The 19,046-nt window shown below is 39.0% G+C and overlaps 1 protein-coding gene across 1 annotated transcript; it reads right to left on the bottom strand.

Annotated features, from left to right (window-relative positions):
- Window positions 1-2,407: 2,407 nt before the first annotated feature.
- On the bottom strand, window positions 2,408-18,764 carry LOC110102302 (actin). The gene is made up of 5 exons (XM_020830584.2): window positions 18,425-18,764; window positions 16,916-16,984; window positions 16,339-16,732; window positions 14,763-15,376; window positions 2,408-2,821 (listed from the first exon to the last, which is right to left on the bottom strand). Exons 2-5 carry the CDS (start codon window positions 16,973-16,975, stop codon window positions 2,756-2,758), a joined length of 1,134 nt encoding a protein of 377 aa, XP_020686243.1. The 5' UTR covers window positions 16,976-16,984; window positions 18,425-18,764; the 3' UTR covers window positions 2,408-2,755.
- Window positions 18,765-19,046: the final 282 nt, after the last annotated feature.

The following is a 19,046-nucleotide window of genomic DNA, read 5'->3' as shown; positions in this document are numbered from 1 at the left end:
GTATCAGAGCACCACAATCGAAGGGGAACCAATGGCCGAAACGAAAGTGAAAATTTTGGAGGGAGAACATGAGAAACTCAAAGCAGATTTTAAGGAAAAGATGACTTATTTTCAAAGTCAGATTGCATCCGTCAATGAAAAGATGGAGAAAAAGTTCGCCGTGGTGGAAGACTTGTTGAAGAAATTGCTTGAAGACAAAACCAAACTGGTGACATAAGAAGCAAAGGAAACTACCGGCGGCCATGGAAGAGATGGGAACCCTAACAAGTCTAGGGGAAGGGAAAAGCCAGAAGTGGAGATCCTGGAGGGAGAAGACAGAATGCCTCCTCTAGAACCACTTTCTAGGGAGGAGCTGAGCATTGGTTATGCAAGAAGGGGTGCTGAATTTGTAAGGCGAGGGGATGATTTTGATCTCCGGGGTGCTGATTTTGAAAGAAGAAGAGGGGATTTTGATGAATGGTTTGGGTATGATCGCTGGAGGGAAGATCGTGACAATTGAGGAACACCTCTGATTCGAGGAATGGAAGGTTATGGAGGATTTAGGGGAAACGGGTGTGACCCGAGGGTGAGGAAATTGAAGATGTCAATCTTTGAGGGGGAGGATGCACACATGTGGATCTACAAGGTAGAAAAATATTTCGCCGTCAATGGGCTGACAGAGGAGTAGAGATTGACGGCGGTGGGCTTATATTTAGAAGGGAAGGCTTTGTCTTGGTATCAGTGGAGGGACATGCGACGACCCATACGAAGTTGGAGAGAGTTCAAGGACTGATTGGTAGAACGTTTCCAAACTGGTATAGGAGGAGACTTCTACGAGCAGTTCTTTGCCTTGACACAGGAGGGTTTAGTGACGGAGTACAAGGGCGGAACCATAGCTTCCTTAGAGGGGACAATTGCCCCCCATCAAAAAAATTTTTTTAATAGGAGTGTAAAAAATTAAAAAATAAAATAAAAAATTTGCCCCTCCTAAAAAATTACTTTTGCCCCCCCTAAACATTTTTTTATCCTAACTTGCCATAAAATATCTATATATTTCTTTACATTTAGTTCTAATATTATTTTTTTAATATTTAATTATTGTTTTAATATTTAATATTTAATATTATTTAGTTATAATATTATTTAATATTTAATTATTTGTGTGGTGTATTTGCCCCCCTCAAAATTGAAGCTGGTTCCGCCCTTGACGGAGTATTGGGAGAGATTCGAGTACCTTGCAAGCAGATTGGACCGCCTTTCTAAGACGTTGCTAGAGAGAAACATCATGAAGGGATTGACACCAGAGATCCGAGTAGCGGTTAGAGTAATGAGGCCTCATGACTTGTGAGAGGCTTTTGAGCTAGCTCAATTGGTAGAAGATCATAGGCACCTGGAGGGAGAGACGTGAGGTGGCAGCTCAGGAGGCTCAATCGAATGTCGGGACTGTTTAGGGATTTCCTTCTGATTTGTATGCATTACATAGTTGATTTTCCTAGGGTAAGGGCATCTTGAATTTGGCTGAAATTTGAGATCTCTTAGATTTTAGGTTTCCTTTGGGCTCTAGCTGCATCTAGAGATTTGGGAGAGAAAGATCCTCCTCTCGAATAAAGGATCAATTATATCTTGGTATTTTTCGTTTCCATTTCATCAAATATTACAAATTATCTACTGTTTTCCTGTTTTTGTGTGGATTTTTGTGGAGAATTCTCGCTGTTTTTCGAAGATTGATAGAAAATACTTGAGATCTTCAAGTGTTTCCTATCACTGAGCAGGTGAGATTGGAAAAAAAAAAACTCGAGTTTAGATATGTGTTAATGGTACTATGGAGAAAAGATAAGAGATGAGTTTGTGTAGCACAGCACTGAAGACAAATTAAGCTGATTTACTTATGTGAAAAGAGTTGCTAAGTAAATCAGATAAGCCACAGCTAGCACGATGAAATTGTTAAAGGAAAACAATTACTGACAATTGTAAAGCTTCACAATCACAGCCATTGATTTATAATTTATGTTTTTAGGGGATATTGCAGTGCCCATAAATGTCTTCCTAAATAAGCCCATATTTCTTCCCTATAAAAAAACAATCCATGTAAAATTTAAGTAATAGTGTTCATCATTAAGCATGTTATAAAAGTGAATCATGTCAAAGTGAAGATAATGAAAGAACAAAGCAAGAAGAACATTAACTAGATTAGGAGTAAAGCTTCAAAGCTAGAAATTTTGAACATTAACATGCATGAGTTTAAGCTTGAAATCAAGAAGAACTCGTCTAATCTAGGTATAATCTTGTGAAATATCCCATTGTATTTCCTATAAAGGGTTCTCACAAGACTTGAAATATAGTTCTACTAGACTTACCAAGCATTAATAGAAAATAGAAAAGTGATTATTAAAACAACAGAAAAGTATTGCACTAGCCAACTTTAGGGTTTAGGACAGAAATAATAACTTTCAACAACATAGATAAAATATTAAAGAAGGTTTTAAAGCTTTTGTAGAATTAAGACAAGCATCTTATGATCAAAAGGTTCAGCATCATTCAAGAAAATAAATTTTGAAAGACACAATTAGATCCAAACAGTGTACGTCAAGAAGCAGCACTATGGTCTATCTTCAAAAAAAGGAGAATAATAATGGAAACACACTGAGCTGAAAGATTGAAATTTTCGGCAAAGAACAGCACCCTCAATCAATTTAACGGTCCAAGCAATGAACAACAGGTAAAAGTAGAAGAGTAGTACAGCTAGCACCCATTTTCATTTCCACCTTTTGATCGTTTAGAAGCATTTACGGTGCACAATAGACGGCCCTGATTCGTCATACTCTGCCTTTGCAATCCACATCTGTCAGCATATATAAGAGCTAATCAGAAATTCATATGCAAATTTAGGAGTAAGAAAGAAATATAAATAGAAAAACTCAGTACTGCCAATCCAAAGAAACTAGTCTTTTTAACTTGGTTTTTGGAGATTTGACACTGGACTATTGCCTATTTTCAACTCCAAAGGTCTTACATCTTTTACTAAATTTTTTCCCTTCTGAAGTGATACACATTCTATTTAAAAGGAAGGTTATATCTATTGCAAAATTAAATGGTAGTCGAATTCATATTTGCAGCTCATACGCAGACCTGATAATATTGAAAATAGTAATGAAGTTAATCCCAACACATTCACAACAAGGATAATCCTTATTGAGGTATGAGAACAAATGCTGATTGAAGCGCATTAGGTTGGTTAAATTAGACAATTTAGCAGTACAGCCATCCATTAGAACAAAAGAAAACAGAAGGCAGGAAATAAGACAATAAACTATTGTCCATTCTTAAATTAAAATTCCCCAAATATCAATACGTTTTATGATGAAAATTTGACATGTATGGTGGGCGTAACTTTCCTTCTTTGTTTAAGCCATAATGAATGGCTACGTAGTAATGGAATATGCAAGCATACTTATTGTGGTCAAAGATGCCAAAGTGCTAATGTCCAAATCAACAAAAGGTAAAATGAGAGAAGCAAAATGTTCACCTTTGTCAAATTATGTACTAATTCATAATAAAACATAATATGTACTAAAATTGACATTAATATATTAAAAAAATATACTAAAACTATGCAAAATAGACTAATCAAAATTGCATGTTGTACATAAGGTAATGTTCGTGAAATTATATTGCCTAAATCATAACTTTTTAATATAATCATTATGTTAAAGAAAGATAGAGGTAGACCTAAAAAGGCATGATTAGAGAGTATTAAAAATGACCTTTTTTATTAGATTTAAATAAGAATTTAACTCTTACAAAGATGCAATGGAGAAAAAGAATATTGTTACGCCTCCAATGCAAAAACAACAAACATTCAATTCGAAAAATTGCAGATATGCCCAAAAGGTGGCTAATTTTGTATGATTCCGTCGATGCAAAAAAAAGAGGCAACGATTTATAATTAGAGAGGTAGATCGGCTTTCCCAAACAACCTAAACGCAGCTAGGAAGCCCTCAAGAGAAAACTATAGAAAAACTATAGCAAACTCAAAACATGGAACAAGAAAAATAAACCCTAGAACCCTCCTTAAATAAGCTCTCAAATTCCTTCCAAAACAGATTTCTTTCCTTATTAATTTCCCCCTTTAATTTGAATTCAATTAGGAAATCTTTCTCTGTTTAATTTGGATTCAATTAGGAAATCTTTTCCTCTTTAATTTGAATTCAATTAGGAAATCTTTTCCTGATTGATCCTCTCCTTAATTTCTCTCCAAACACAGTTTAAAATTGCGCAATTAGAGGCACGAGGCGAGCCTTTGCGCAATTCTGGGCAAAATTGCCTCATTGCTTAAGCAATTTTGGTTCCTCATGAGGCGTACGCTTCTTTCACTGTGAGGCGCACGCCTCTAATAATCGGGATCCACACACTTAAGTCTAAATGAAATAAGACTTCTTCCTCCCCTCTCATAGCAGCCTACCTGAAATCGAGCAGGCAAAAAAACCCGCAGCCCGCAAGCTCTTCCGCACGATCGCTCGGCCTCCCTTCCCACCGCCTCTCCCGCTGGCGTTGCCTCACTCCGGCGAGCTTGAAGTGTTCGGCCGCCCACTAGGAGAAGTCCACAAACAGTATTTTTTTTTTTAATTCAACGAAAGATTTTTCAAGTGAAAGAAAATCTAGGGTTTGAAGTTTTTTTTAGATTTTTTATTTGTTTTCACATTTTTGCATTATGAAACATAGTTAGAGGCAAGGAAAAGACAAATACATCATTGCGACGTGACCCTTCTTGGAAATACAATGTGCAAGTTGATGTAGGAGGCGGCGAGAAGACATATGTGTATTTAAAATGCAATTTTTGTGATAAGGTAGTGAAGGGAGGAGTAACTCGTATGAAGGGACACTTATCCGGCTCACATAAGAATGTAGCACCTTGTGTGAATGTTCCGGATAATGTGAAAGAGGAAATTACAGCTTAGATGAAAAAGAGTACGACGGCTAAACATTTACAACATGAGCAATTTGATGAAATGGTCGAACATGGTGCTTACTTCGGGAGCGAGAGTGAAAAGGGCTCTTCCTCAACTATACATAATAGAGGTGCACGGAATCCTATGGACCAGTATATGACTAATCCAGGAGAGGATATAGGACAAGTACAGATGATGCCTGCGGCTAGTACTAGAGAGGGTCGACAGCAGGTTTGCATGGATATTGGCAGATCTTTTTTGAGAATGTCATACCATTTAATGTTGCGACATTGCCGACCTACTTCAATATGCTGCGGTCTGCAGGGTTGTATGGGAGAGGGTTGAAGGAAGCTTCCATGTATGAGTTGCGAACATGAATTTTAAAGGAGCTGCAGAACACAGAGCAGAGCATTGATGAGATTAAATGGATATGGATTGAGACTGGTGTTACCATTATGTCAGATGGATGGTGGTCTCACATGAAGAGGAGTCTGATTAATATTCTTGTCAACAATTCCTACGACACGGTATTTTTACGATCAGTTGAAGCTTCAGATGAGGTTAAAAATGTTTAATTCATTTTCAATTTACTAGATGGGGTTGTTGAGGAGATTGGGGAACAATTGGTTGTTTAGGTGGTGACTGACAATGCTAGTGCATATAAAGCAGCTGGTCAGATGTTGATGGAGAAGAGGAAACACCTGTATTGGACCCCCTGCGCAGCACACTATAACGATCTCATATTGGAGGAACTTGATGATTTACCTTAACACAAGAGCGCTCTTTCTAGGGCGAAGAAAATCACAAAGTTCATATACAACCACTCATGGGTCTTAGCCTTAATGAAAAAATTTTCAAAGAAGGAAATCATTCGCCCTGCAACCACTAGATTTGTTATTACATTTGTTCATTGCAAATCATTTTCAATTCCTAATGCAAATTTATTCTACAGGTTCGCCACATCTTATTTGACACTGCAGAGCCTGCTTGATGTGAGACAATCTCTTGAAGCAATGTTTACATCAACACAATGGCTTAATTATGCAAGGGGGAAGAAAACTGAGGGGAAGGAAATACGAAGGGTAATTCTAAATGATAAATTTTTTGCTACTGTCACCTACGCCATATTGAGCACGAGACCCTTGGTAGAAGTTCTACGTTTAGTGAATGCCAAGAAAAAATCAGCCATGAATTTTATTTATAATGATATGGTGAGGCGAAGGAGTTGATTGCACATAACTTGGGAGGAGATGAGGCAAGTTATAGAGAGATTTGGGATATCATTAATGCTCGGTGGGAGGTCCAATTACACCGTCATCTACATGCAGCGGAGTATTATCTCAATCCTCAATTTTAATATTCAGAGAGGAAATCCTCAAACCCGGAGGTGAAGCTTGGCTTGTATTATTGCATGGAACGACTAATACTGGACCAGACCGTTAGGGAGCTTGCAGATTTACAAGTTGTTCTATTTCGAAATAGGGAGGGATTTTTTGATCTGCAAGCAACAAAATCAACTTTTGTCAAACAGTCTTCAAGTATACTTATTTTTTGTTGACCTGCAAATAGAATCGGACCCAATCAACAAACCCGACCAAGTCTACCTCAGCAACGATCGATCCCACAACTGCCCATGATCGGACACAACCACCCACGTCGTTCCCACGATCGCACTCCTCTCGGCAGGAACCGCTCCTTACGACACAAAATGACTCCTCTCATTCGGTACTCTCTCACGCACACAGATGCTATCAGAACCGAAAGAAATCACAAGAGAGAAAGGGTTTGCGACATACCTCTTCCTTCGACACCGATCTTGCGAAAGACCTGCCTCCAGCCTGACGAAAATCCGGCCAGCCCGTCTCCGACCGACACCCCCTCCATCTCCGATTCTAGACGTCAAAGCCGCCGTGCCCTAGGTCCACTTGATCTACTCATTTGCTTCGGCTAAACCCCATCAACTCCGGCCGACTCTTCGCCGACCAAGGACACCGGCAGCCGCCTAACCCGCCGCCGACCAGACCACCGACTCCCACACTTCCGTGCGTGGCTTCCTCCGATGCTTGCCCGATCGGGCTTCTCTCCCTCCCTCTGTTAAAAGTTATACTAATATATTATAATATATTATTTATATATTAAATAGGCATCGTAATTGGAGAGATTTGAAGGAAGTCCCGGGGTTGATTCGGTCCCCCGAAGCCCTTGGCCGTCGAGTTAATCCGGCCGAGGAAGCGCAAACACCGATGGATTCGATCACTCTCCCAAATCTCCTCGCCGTTGATTCGCTCCGGCCGAGTCGAGCATTCTCTTACCTCCCGGCACAGGGGAGGGGACGCCGGAAGGCTGCCGGATTTTCACGGAAAATATTTTTTTAATCAAAATTAAATTAATTTGCTTAAATCAGCAGGTTGTACACATCAGAAGACTTGAAGATCTTTATGGGATTGATTCGCTCTCCCAATCTCCTCGCCGTCGATTTATTCCGGCCGAGTCGAGCACTCCCTTACCTCCCGGCATCGGGGAGGGGACGCCGGGAGATGAAACCCTAAATTTGTTGCTATTATACGATAGGTTTATAACCTATTCGACCTCTTTTATGACTAGCCTTAATCGAAAGTTCTCTCTCGTTATCGGGAGGGGGAATTAACTATAGGGGCTTGCGCCTATAGGAAACCAGAACTCAGATCAAAAAGTCCTCACCAAATGAGGGCGAAATCTCTGGGTAGTGTCTTATCTAAAACCCAATCTGCCTTCTGAAAATTCCCCCGGAACCTAATCTAGTTAAAACTCTCTATTGTCATCGTCACCCAAACATTTTAAAAATAAATAGAATGATGACGTGGAAAGGCCGGGATCACACATCCTAAAATGGAATTTTTCGGAGCCCACATTTTTGTAAATGCATAACACTTTAATATGTTATGATTATCATTTTTCTTCTTGAAAATAGTTGAATGGTGGATCCAATTTAGTGATTCCACCCCTGAATTACAGAGTTTTGTTGTTAGAGTTTTGGGCCTCACTTGTTATTCTTCTGGGCGTGAGCGAAACTGGAGTACATATAGTCAAGTGCAAACAAATAGAAGAAATCGACTTTCAACACTCAGAATGAACTCCCTTGTGTATATTATGCACAACAAGAGGTTGAGAGAAAGGAGGTTGAGGAATAAGAGATTGAAGGATGATGAGGACCCGTTGGTGTGAGATGATGTGGCATCTGATAATGAGTGGTTCATAGATGATGAGACAAATTTGTCATTATCAGACTTACAACTAGAGGATCTAAGTGTGGATGTCTTGAGGGGCGAAATAGATCATGTGGGCATATCCACTAGTACCACATCACACACATCCACTAGTTCTGCAGCACAACAACCAAATAAAAGTATTTCACAACTTCTTATATGCTATTACATTATATTTATATCAAGTGGGCAAGTAAAGTGATAATGACCATTCTTATTGAACAGGAAAGAGAAAAGTGAGTCACATTGAAGATGATGAAGATATGACATTCATAGATATAATTAGAGAATAAGATTCCTTTGAAGACCCATTTAGAGATGGGACATGATTTGATTTAATATGTTCTTTCTTATTTGTACTTTGGGAGTTTTGATAGACTAATATTTTGTGGTTATGTACTTTGGAACATGATTTTATTGCATCTATTTTATTACTTTCCACTAATTTCACTTGTCATTTAGACGTTTTTATTGTATGATAAAATCTTACTATTATTTAACTGTTAAAACTCTTAAATTCTCATTTACGCAATTCTTCGTCCGTGAGGCTTACGCCTCACACCGCTTCGAGTTTTATTTACACAATTTTAAACCTTGTCCTAACATAATGAATTAATTTCTTATTAGGCCCCACAAGGGGGGCCAAAATCTCCCTGAATTTGGTTCAAGGTTCTGCCCCCTCCTCTACCTGCTGGACTGGCTGGTCTAGCCCCTCATTGCTTATAATCATAACAATACTCCCCTCAAAATGCACCTTATCCTCAAGGTGGAAGGATAAAAACCGTCTCTTGATCATCTCATACGGCTCCCATGTGGCATCTTGCTCTAGCAGACCCTTCAACTTGATTAACACCTCATATGCCTACACCTTCTACTTTTAGGGGTTCCAAAATGACCTCCTTGTTCTCTGTAAAAGTTGGGGGTAGTGACGATAGTGTGTTCTCTCCTATTGCCTTCCTCAGGTGTGAGACATGAAAGACTGAGTGCAAAGATGATGAGGGTGATAGCCTCAATCGATAAGTTACTGCTCCAATACACTCCAAGACCTCATAAGGCCTAAAGTATCATGGGGATAATTTCTCCTTCCTCCTCCTGGTTAGTCTTCTGTCTGTAGGGTCTCAATTTTAAGTAAATCATGTCTCTTGTGATTATCAGCCTTTCTTTTCATGATATGTTGGGCTCTCAACAAATGTTTCTTGAGCTCAAATAATACCATGTCCCTCTCATCCAAGTATTACTCTACACTGGACATAGGTGTAGTGCTCTGCCCATAATGAATCAAATGAGGTGGATCTCTCCTATAGAGAATCTTGAAGGGGGTGATCTATGTGCTAAATGGTACGAGGTGTTGTACCAATATTCGGCTCAAGCAATCCCATTTTGCTCAACTCTTCGGCGTGTCTGATACAAAGCATCTCAAATAGGTCTCTGCACTTTTATTGACCACTTCTGTCTAGCCATCTGTCAGGGGGTGGTAGGATGTACTTCTCTTCAGGATTGTCCCCTATAAATGAAACAACTTCCTCCATAAATGGCTAAGGAACACCTTGTCTTTTTCTGACACAATGGCTTCCGGAAAGCTATGCAAGCGCGCCACTTTTTATATGAAAACAGTAGTCACAATGATTGCGGTGTAAGGGTGCTTAAGAGAAATGAAGTGTGTGTATTTGCTCAGACGATCCATTACTACCAATATTACTAAAAACCCCTCTGATTGTGACAACCCCTCAATGAAATCAATCATCACTTCCTCCAACACCCTCTTCAATAGGGATAGGGGTTGTAGTAATCCTGCTGACATCATGGCTAAGTACTTGTGCCTTTGGCACACATAGCATCTTGGACCCAATCTTCTACATTGCGGCATCCCAACCCATTATAATTCTGCTGACAACTAACTGTAGGTTTTCTGATCTCCTGAATATATTCTCATTGCATTGTCATGAAACTCCTGCAATAACTTGGGGATGTATCCTAATCCCCTCTATAAAATGAATCTCCCTTGATGCAGCTGGACTCCTCTCAATGTGTAACCAGGATGACTATTCGGATTCTGTAGCAAATTGGTTCTGATCTTCCTTAGTCGCTCATCTTGTTTACTTTCCTATCCCATTCTTCTCAATCTAGGATCATGGGTACTAACAAGGCTGCCAACTGAGGCTCCTTGACTTTCCTGGACAAGGCGTCTATTGCTTTATTTTCTAAGCTCAGTCGATATTGGATCTCAAAATCATATACAAACAACTTAAATCAACATTATTGATGCTCCTCAATGACCATCCATTGTTCCAACAAATACTTCAGGCTCCTTTGATCTATCTTGACTAGGAAATGTCTCCCGAACAAATAAGGTCGCCACTTCTAAATATTCAAACAATAGCCATCAACTCCCTCTCATACACAGATTTGAGTTTTGCCCAGACTGTGAGCACCTAACAGAAATAGGCAATAGGTCAATGTCCTGCATGAGTACTTCCCCTAGTTCATATCCTAATGCATTTGTCTCCACCACAAAAGGCCTGCTGAAGTCAGGAAGTGCTAACACTGATACACTAGTCATCGCTTTCTTCAACTGCTTGAAAGCCTGTGTAGCCGCCACCCCCCACTTGAAACTATCCTTCAGTTGATCAGTCAATAGCCATGCTATCTTACCAAACCCTTGCACAAACTTCCGGTAGGACCCGGTGAGGCCTAAGAATCCTCTCAGCTCTCTCAAGTTCTTAGGTAAAGGCCAATTCAGCATAGCCTTAATCTTGGACCTATCTACTGCTACCCCTGCTTGGCTCACCACATGTCCCAGGTACTCCACCTTTGGTTGTGCAAACAAATTTTCTTCAGCTCTCTCAATGTCTCCAACACCACTCTCAGGTGTCCTATATGCTCTGCCTCGGTTCAACTGTGGATCAGGATTTAATAAAAATATACCAAGACAAACTTTTTTAGATAGGATTTTGTATTGTCTTGACCATGGTTATGAGTGAAATCATGATCCTGCATAAGCTAGCATCCTTCCTAGCACCACTGATAGGCCGGTTCATCCTGAATCGGCCCAAGAGCCGGCCCAGAGGCCGTCTCATTACTACATAAGGCGGAACTAGGGGGTCCGCCCCCTTTGAATTGCCGCCCACGTGTGGGGCCCGCTTGGAACAATTGAGGAAGGAGGATTGAGCGGCTAGGGAGAGAGGGAATTTTTGAATGAGAGAGATTTGAATTAATAATCTAATTGTATTAATAGGGGGGTTTGTCTAGGGTTAGTTTTTTATGCTTGTTTTGTTTTTCTCTTGGATTTTCTTTGGTGTCTTGGGCTCTATGCACTTTGTCTAGAGATTGGGAGAGAACGATTCTCCTCTCGAATTGAGGATCAATTGTATCTTAATTGGTATTTGTTTTGACTTATTACTCTTCTCGCAATCTACTGTTTTGGGGCTGTTTTCACCCAGATTTCACAAATCTCTCGCTGTTTTCACCAATTAGAGATAGGTTTGCTTGTGAACTCAAGTATTTCCTATCAACCACCTTCTTACCTTCTTCCTGCACCTCCGTAGTTGAAGACGTCCAATCCACCTTGGTCTCTCTAATTGTCTATAACCACTTCATCCTTAGGATGACATCAGTACTTCTTAATTCCAAGGGAAGAAAATCCTCCACTATATATATTCCTTGGAGTGCAAGCATCAACCCTTTGCAAATCCCCCTACTCTTCTCTACCTTTCTTGTCCTCATCATGACTCCAAAGCTCTCTATATCCACTAAATATAAATCCAGCTAGTCCACGACCCGATTGAAGATGATGTTATGAGTGGCCCCACTATCCATCAAAATCACCACTGGTTGCTCCCCAATTTGCTTCCTCACCTTCACGATGTGATTTGGGATAAATCCCACCATGGAGTTCAGGGATACATCCGCAACATCTAAATGTAACTACTCCGTCTCCTCCAAGACATCCTCCAGCTCATTTCCGCTCTCCTCCTCCCTTCACAGACCAACAAGATCTGAAGGGCTCGATTCTTACACTAATGTCTTAGTGTAAATCTCTTGTCACACCTGAAACATAACTCTTTTTCATACCTATCATGCACCTCTGCTTCTGTGAGGTGCTTGAATTTGCCTTCAGGACGAACACCAGTGCTCTTCTCCTTCAATGCTTCCCTCTGAAATGATACCATCTGGGTTTTTGGTGTCATGGTAGTAGAGGTACTCCTGTAATCCCCACCAACTTCCTCTAATGTTTCTCCAAGACGAGCACCAGCTCTATCGTCTCTCTCTATCCTCTAGGCCTTAAAACCCTGAGCTTTGCTCATATATCTTCCTTAAGGCCCTTCATGAAATCTCCTTCCAATCATTCCTCAGAAATTCCCCTCCATCTTCCTAACAGTAGCTCAATTTTTTTCCAATAATCCATAACGGTCCCCTCTTGTGTTAAGGCATAGAATAACTCATGGAGGTATCCTTCCCAAATGGCTTAGAAACGTTCCAATAAGCAATCCTTGAATTCTCGCCAGAAATAGATCAGATACTTGGGCCTTCCTCCACTGAAACCAAGCTATGGCTTTCCCCTCCAAACATAGGCACACCATCATGAGTTTTTTCCCTTCCATCAACCCATTGATAGCAATGTAATGCTCCATCCGGTACACCCATCCTTGAGCTTCTTCCCCTTCAAACAATGGCATTTTTAACTTCCTTGCTCTTTCCTCTGTAACCTAATTGTTTCTTCCTCTGTTAGTTCCTCTCATGTAATGTTAGTGTGATTCTCTCCCTTCCTCCCTTGGCTTATTTGAACCCCATGATTTGGCCCAACCATTGCTTCCTCCGGTCAACCTTCCCTTCTGCCTAGGTGGTCTCCAGAAAGCTTCAGCCTCCCCTCTTCTTATTGCCCCTTCTTTGAGATACCTTGATAGACCTCCCATTGAAGCGCTTCGGGATGGTTCTTGAGGGAAAACCATCTTCACTTCATAATTATCCTCTTGAAGTCTCTTTCCCTTCATATAAGCCCTAGAGATAGCCGGTGAACCTTCTGATTGCATCTTGATTAATTTATTCATCATGCTTTCCATGTTCTCGAATCGATTTTCCATAGATGGAAGCCTTCCTTCCACAACTATGAACTTGCCTCCATTCCAAAAAATTTCTCCTCCATTCTAGAACATTTTTTCTCCATCCAAACCCTGAGTTGCTCAATCTCGCCTTCCAACGCATCCATTTTCTTTGCTTTCATTCACGGATTTAGGTTCCAAACCACAAAATCTTTTCCTAATCGATCATCTCCTTAATTCCTCTACTAAAATAATGAATTAATTTCTTGTTGGGCCCCACAATGGGGGGGGGGGTCAAAATCTCCTAGATTTGGTTTCAGGTTCTGCCCCCTCTACCCGCTGGACCGGTTGGTCCAACCCCATGTTGCCTACAGCCATAACAAATTCATGTAGCCAACCCCAAGTACTGGGAGAAATATTTGTTGTTGTAATGAAAAGTTTGATAGGAAATACTTGAGTTCGCAAAAAAACCTAACAATAATCAGTAAAACCGCGAGAAAACAGAGAAAATTTAATGGAAAAGCAATCAAAACGATAGATAGTCTCATAGAAAACAAAGTGAAGCAAGAACGAAACAAAGATACAATTGATCCTCAATTCGAGAGGAGAATCGTTCTCTCCTAATCTCTAGACAAGAAGCCTAGAGCCCAAGACACCAAAGAGACTCCAAGAGAAACACAAAATTTTGCATGCCCTAACCCTAGTCTCTGTTCATCTTTAAATATAAATCTTCTTAATAAAAAACTTTCTAACATAAACCAATTTCAAAAATCTCTCCTTTTTCACTAGCTGCCCCTTTCTCTCTCTCCTGTTGCCGCCTCAAGGGGGTCCCACATGCTGGGCGAATTCATTTAAGGTGGCGGCTTAGCCCGCCTCTTGTAGAACTGGACCGACCCCTCCTAGGCCGGTCTGGTTGACTCCGTAACAAAATTCTTTCAGACAAATAAGGCATAGTATACTAAGTGAATAAATAGATATCAAAATAATTGTATTACAATCTGGCATGAGAAAGTTTTAAAATAACTTAGATAAACAAAGTTTAAGCAAAAGGTGCAAGGCATTTTAGCTGAGGAGCACAAATAGGTGAACCTTACTTTGCGCAAACTGCTAAGGAACTAAAGTACTAACTCCGAAATAAGTATGTGTGCAACAAAGAAGGAATTCTCAAACAAGAGGCATAAGATGTCAAGACATGTAATGGCATTGAGCTTAATTTCACATTAGATAGCCAAAAAATATATTAGTATAGAAATACAAAATAATTGGCCATCCCTAAAAGGTTTAAACTTTTGGTTGAAAATGAGTTTGACTGCTAGAGTATCAAGCCCAACATTGATCTCCATTTGGTTCACACTGAGCAACACAAATAATTTATGTAGAGCATTATTATGCAAACAACAAGAATGTGTGCGCTTTGGATGATAAAAGAGACTGCTTGGAGGTATATGAGCATGTACTTTTTAACAGATAAATTCATTAAACAAAGGATGTGAGGATACAATGGCTACAAATTTCTTAATTGAATTTAGGTAAAAAAATGACAGATATACCTGTTGGAAAGTGCTAAGAGATGCTAAAATGGAACCTCCAATCCAGACACTGTACTTCCTCTCTGGTGGAGCCACCACCTTAATCTTCATGCTACTTGGTGCCAACGCTATAATCTCCTTGTTCATCCTCTCGGCAATACCAGGAAACATTGTAGAACCACCACTCAAAACTATGTTCCCATAAAGATCCTTTCTTATGTCAACATCACACTTCATAATTGAGTTGTATGTGGTTTCGTGGATTCCTGCTGCTTCCATACCAATCATTGATGGCTGGAAGAGGACCTCTGGGCAACGGAACCTCTCAGCTCCAATTGTGATCACCTGCCCATCGGGCAGTTCATAGCTCTTCTCCACAGATGAGCTAGTCTTGGAAACCTCTAACTCTTGCTCATAATCAAGAGCAATATATGCAAGTTTCTCCTTCATGTCTCTCACAATCTCACGCTCAGCTGTAGTAGTGAATGAATAGCCACGCTCTGTAAGGATCTTCATAAGCGCATCAGTCAAGTCACGACCGGCTAAATCTAGCCGAAGTATGGCATGAGGGAGAGCATAACCCTCATAGATTGGGACGGTATGACTAACACCATCTCCAGAATCCAGAACAATACCTGTTTAAGAATCCCACAAGCAAAAATAGCCATGAAGTCATTCAGCAGCAAGAAATGACTTAACAACATTAAATTATTAGTAGTTATATGGGACTGTTCTCAGGACCTCCTTTTGCCATGAACTAAGAGTATAATAGCTGTTTCAAACACATCACATGCTCACTAGTGAACTAGATTTGGTTAATGCGTAAGGAGATTATTTCTGGAGGTTCAGATTCCAAGAGTAGCATAGCTGTTGCATCCACATTGCACGCATGCTCGTGTACAACATTTGGTTCATAAGTAAAGCGATTATTACTTGGAGTTTCAGACTCCAAGATCCTCAACACTCAGCTCATTAAAGTAGAGTAACCTGAGAACTATGATGCACCGACACTTCTCTTCACAGAGGTTTAATCATATTATTAACACAAGGTTAATATTTATCTTTGTTGTTGCACATATTATAAAGGAATTATGCTTTGCTAACAAAAATTCTTAACACCAGGCCCCCGTGACTAATAAAAAAATGGACAAGCATATAGTGCATTGGGATGCATCCATTTTCCTGTTAGTTATGTGTTGACCTGGTGTTGAAAATTTGTGTAAGAATTACTCACTATCATGTAAACCAGATAAATACTTCAGAAAAGTTATCATTTCTTAGTAATAAGGTCAAACTAATAAAAAATTCTCAAGTAATTCAAAAACAGCAGAAAATTATGCCATTTGATTTAACTTAAATTAGTTTAACATAAGCATATAGTTTTGCGTTAGATAAAATTTCTGCAATTGAGAGATCACTGATAGAACTATGCAAGTCAATTTCCTCCACAAACTAATGACCTCAACTATTTCAATTTTGACTTAAATTTATCTATATGTGGAACCAAAAGGAAAAATAAATTGTGCATGTTAAATTACCACTGGAGTGGTTTTTAGCACGTTAAAAGGGGTATAAAAAATATGGTAGGCTTTCTCACCGGTTGTGCGACCACTGGCATAAAGAGAGAGAACAGCCTGAATTGCAACATACATAGCCGGAGCATTGAAGGTCTCAAACATGATTTGAGTCATTTTTTCACGGTTAGCCTTGGGATTAAGTGGCGCCTCAGTTAGAAGAACAGGGTGTTCTTCTGGGGCCACACGAAGCTCATTGTAGAAAGTATGGTGCCATATCTTCTCCATGTCATCCCAATTACTCACAATACCATGCTCAATTGGGTATTTCAAAGTTAAAATACCACGTTTTGACTGTGCCTCATCCCCAACATACGCATCTTTTTGACCCATACCAACCATCACCCCAGTATGACGAGGGCGACCAACAATGCTGGGGAAGACAGCCCTTGGGGCGTCATCTCCCGCAAATCCAGCCTGAGGTGGAAAAAAAAAATTAAAGAAAAGAAGTGTGCAAGGAATTGTAGAAAATGTTACATAGAAACACGTAAGTTGTTAATGATGAAAACCACACAGCAAATGTTACCAAGTATCAAGATAATTTATTGAATGAAATTTGTTCTAAAAGTAAAGCTCCGCAAGGAAGATTAGTATTTGCACCTTGACCATTCCAGTGCCATTATCACAAACAAGAGGTTGAATTTCTTCACCTTCTGCCATATTTCCGGTCTGACAGGAAATTAATATATCTATGAGTGCAAAACATTAACATTATAAATTAATTCAACAGAATAACATCAATGGCTTCTTTGCATCCTCAGTAAATTCATCTTCTATACCGATAAACTATGTGCGTGTCACACGACACATACGCACAAATCATTCAAAAAAGCTATTATTTTTTGGAAATTATCAAAAATATGAATTTTTTTATTTTTTACTTCGAAAGTATAATACAATTCATGTATTCTACTACCACAATTTATAAAAGACATAAATTTTAGATTTCATTGTGACATGTCAGGAATAGGTTTTGATTTAAAAATTTTTCATATGTTTTAATTATAACCACTAACATTTATCCAATACATTGTTTTTTTGTATCTTGCACTATCATATACTATTTTTTATAGTGAGTAATGCCACCTAGTTCAATATTTAGAATTTGATCTTGAAATAATTTGAATTGAAGTTTATCAACTTTTCCTTGCAATCTCAATATGTTTCAATCTTCCTACTCTTTTAGTAAGTACATTAATTAAATGTGACTGACAATAATGTTAGGACTTAGGAGGATGAAACGCAATTCTCCAAGTTGAACCAATATATTAATAGATAAATTCCCATCAATTCAAAGGATTTAACCAACATTTGCTATGGGGCTATTTAGTATCCTATTTTATGCAGGCTTTTAGCAAGATTTATCTTAAATCCTACAAAATAGTTGTATTTACTAAAAGAGTAGGAAGAACTGTATTTCATACTCCTAAATCCATAATTTAACACAATTATGAACTTTCAGTCTTTTTTTTTTTTTTTTTGAAAAATTCCATTTCAACCTTATCATTAGTAAAATCCAAGATTTACTAAATCACGCCATTCACATGATTTACTGAATTTAAAAATTTCTCACTCTAAAAAATCTTAAATTCTAAGAAAATGACCAATTGTAGCCAAACAACCACTATAGTATACTAAAATTGTAATCCTTAAAGATTTATTAAAGCCATTTGTAGCCAAACAACCCCTATAGTATACTAGAAACCCAACTCTTACTTTCAATTTCGATGTGAGAATGAGAATATACTAGGAACCCTTTAGTGTATATATATAATTGATATATTTTATAGCAAAAACCTTATTCGACAAATATATATAGATATATACAATACATTTACATTTAATTAATAATTGTATTTGTAATCGCATTCAAGTTTTTAAGCACACATTTGAAAGTGTTTTTCTAGAAGTTAAAACAAATTTTAAGCAATCTCCATACTTGTAGTAAGCCTGCAGCAGATAAATGAAAGGCTAAAAAGCACATACCTCTGCTTCTAATGAAACAATCCGAAAGAGGAAAAAAAAGATCCAAATATTTTATATAAGACATAAAAAAGTGGTCTTTGGAGATAAAAAAAAGAAGCATCTTTGAAGACAATGCGGGATTACCTTGAAGAGCTCTGGTATGCAATAAATCAGAGCAGGAGAGCGATCGAGGAACAAACACTGAGCTAAAAATCCCTACCGATGGAATGGCTCTTGGGACTTTATTTTGCGCCGAAGCCAAACAGGGAGGGGCGACAGAGATAAAATAGAGATAAATAGAAAGGGAAAGGTGGAAGCCGTGTGGCAATGGCTGGAAGGCCGCCTACCGCGGCGCCCAAAAACGTTAGTGGACGCCCGCTTCTCTCGAAACCCAGCCAGGCATCCAGCGGCTTTTATCTCCTATTTTGCGGGTTCCAGCCACCATTTATTAATATAAGGATTATTCCTCCCTCCCCGTAACCTCACTGAAACTCAAATGAATGAACAAGTCGTGCGCTATCAAAAAATAATAATAATAAAATAAAAAATGGCTACTTTGCACGTAAATTTTTTTTTAAATAAAATAAAAATTAATAATTGTCACTTGGCTTGCAATAATATTTCGATTTTCAGAAATTAAAACATTGATATGATCGCATAGAGCAATGGTAGAAAATTATATTTATATTATTTCGTAGAGCATATTTTTTGAGACTTTTGAGACTGTTAATTTAAATTAATACACAAATCATATATATAAGCTTCA

This window comes from Dendrobium catenatum, unplaced genomic scaffold (genome assembly GCF_001605985.2).
Source record: "Dendrobium catenatum unplaced genomic scaffold, ASM160598v2 fragScaff_scaffold_593, whole genome shotgun sequence".
NCBI lineage: Eukaryota > Viridiplantae > Streptophyta > Magnoliopsida > Asparagales > Orchidaceae > Dendrobium > Dendrobium catenatum.
Note: the sequence above shows the minus strand (reverse complement) of the source record. Positions and strands in the feature narration are given on the sequence as shown.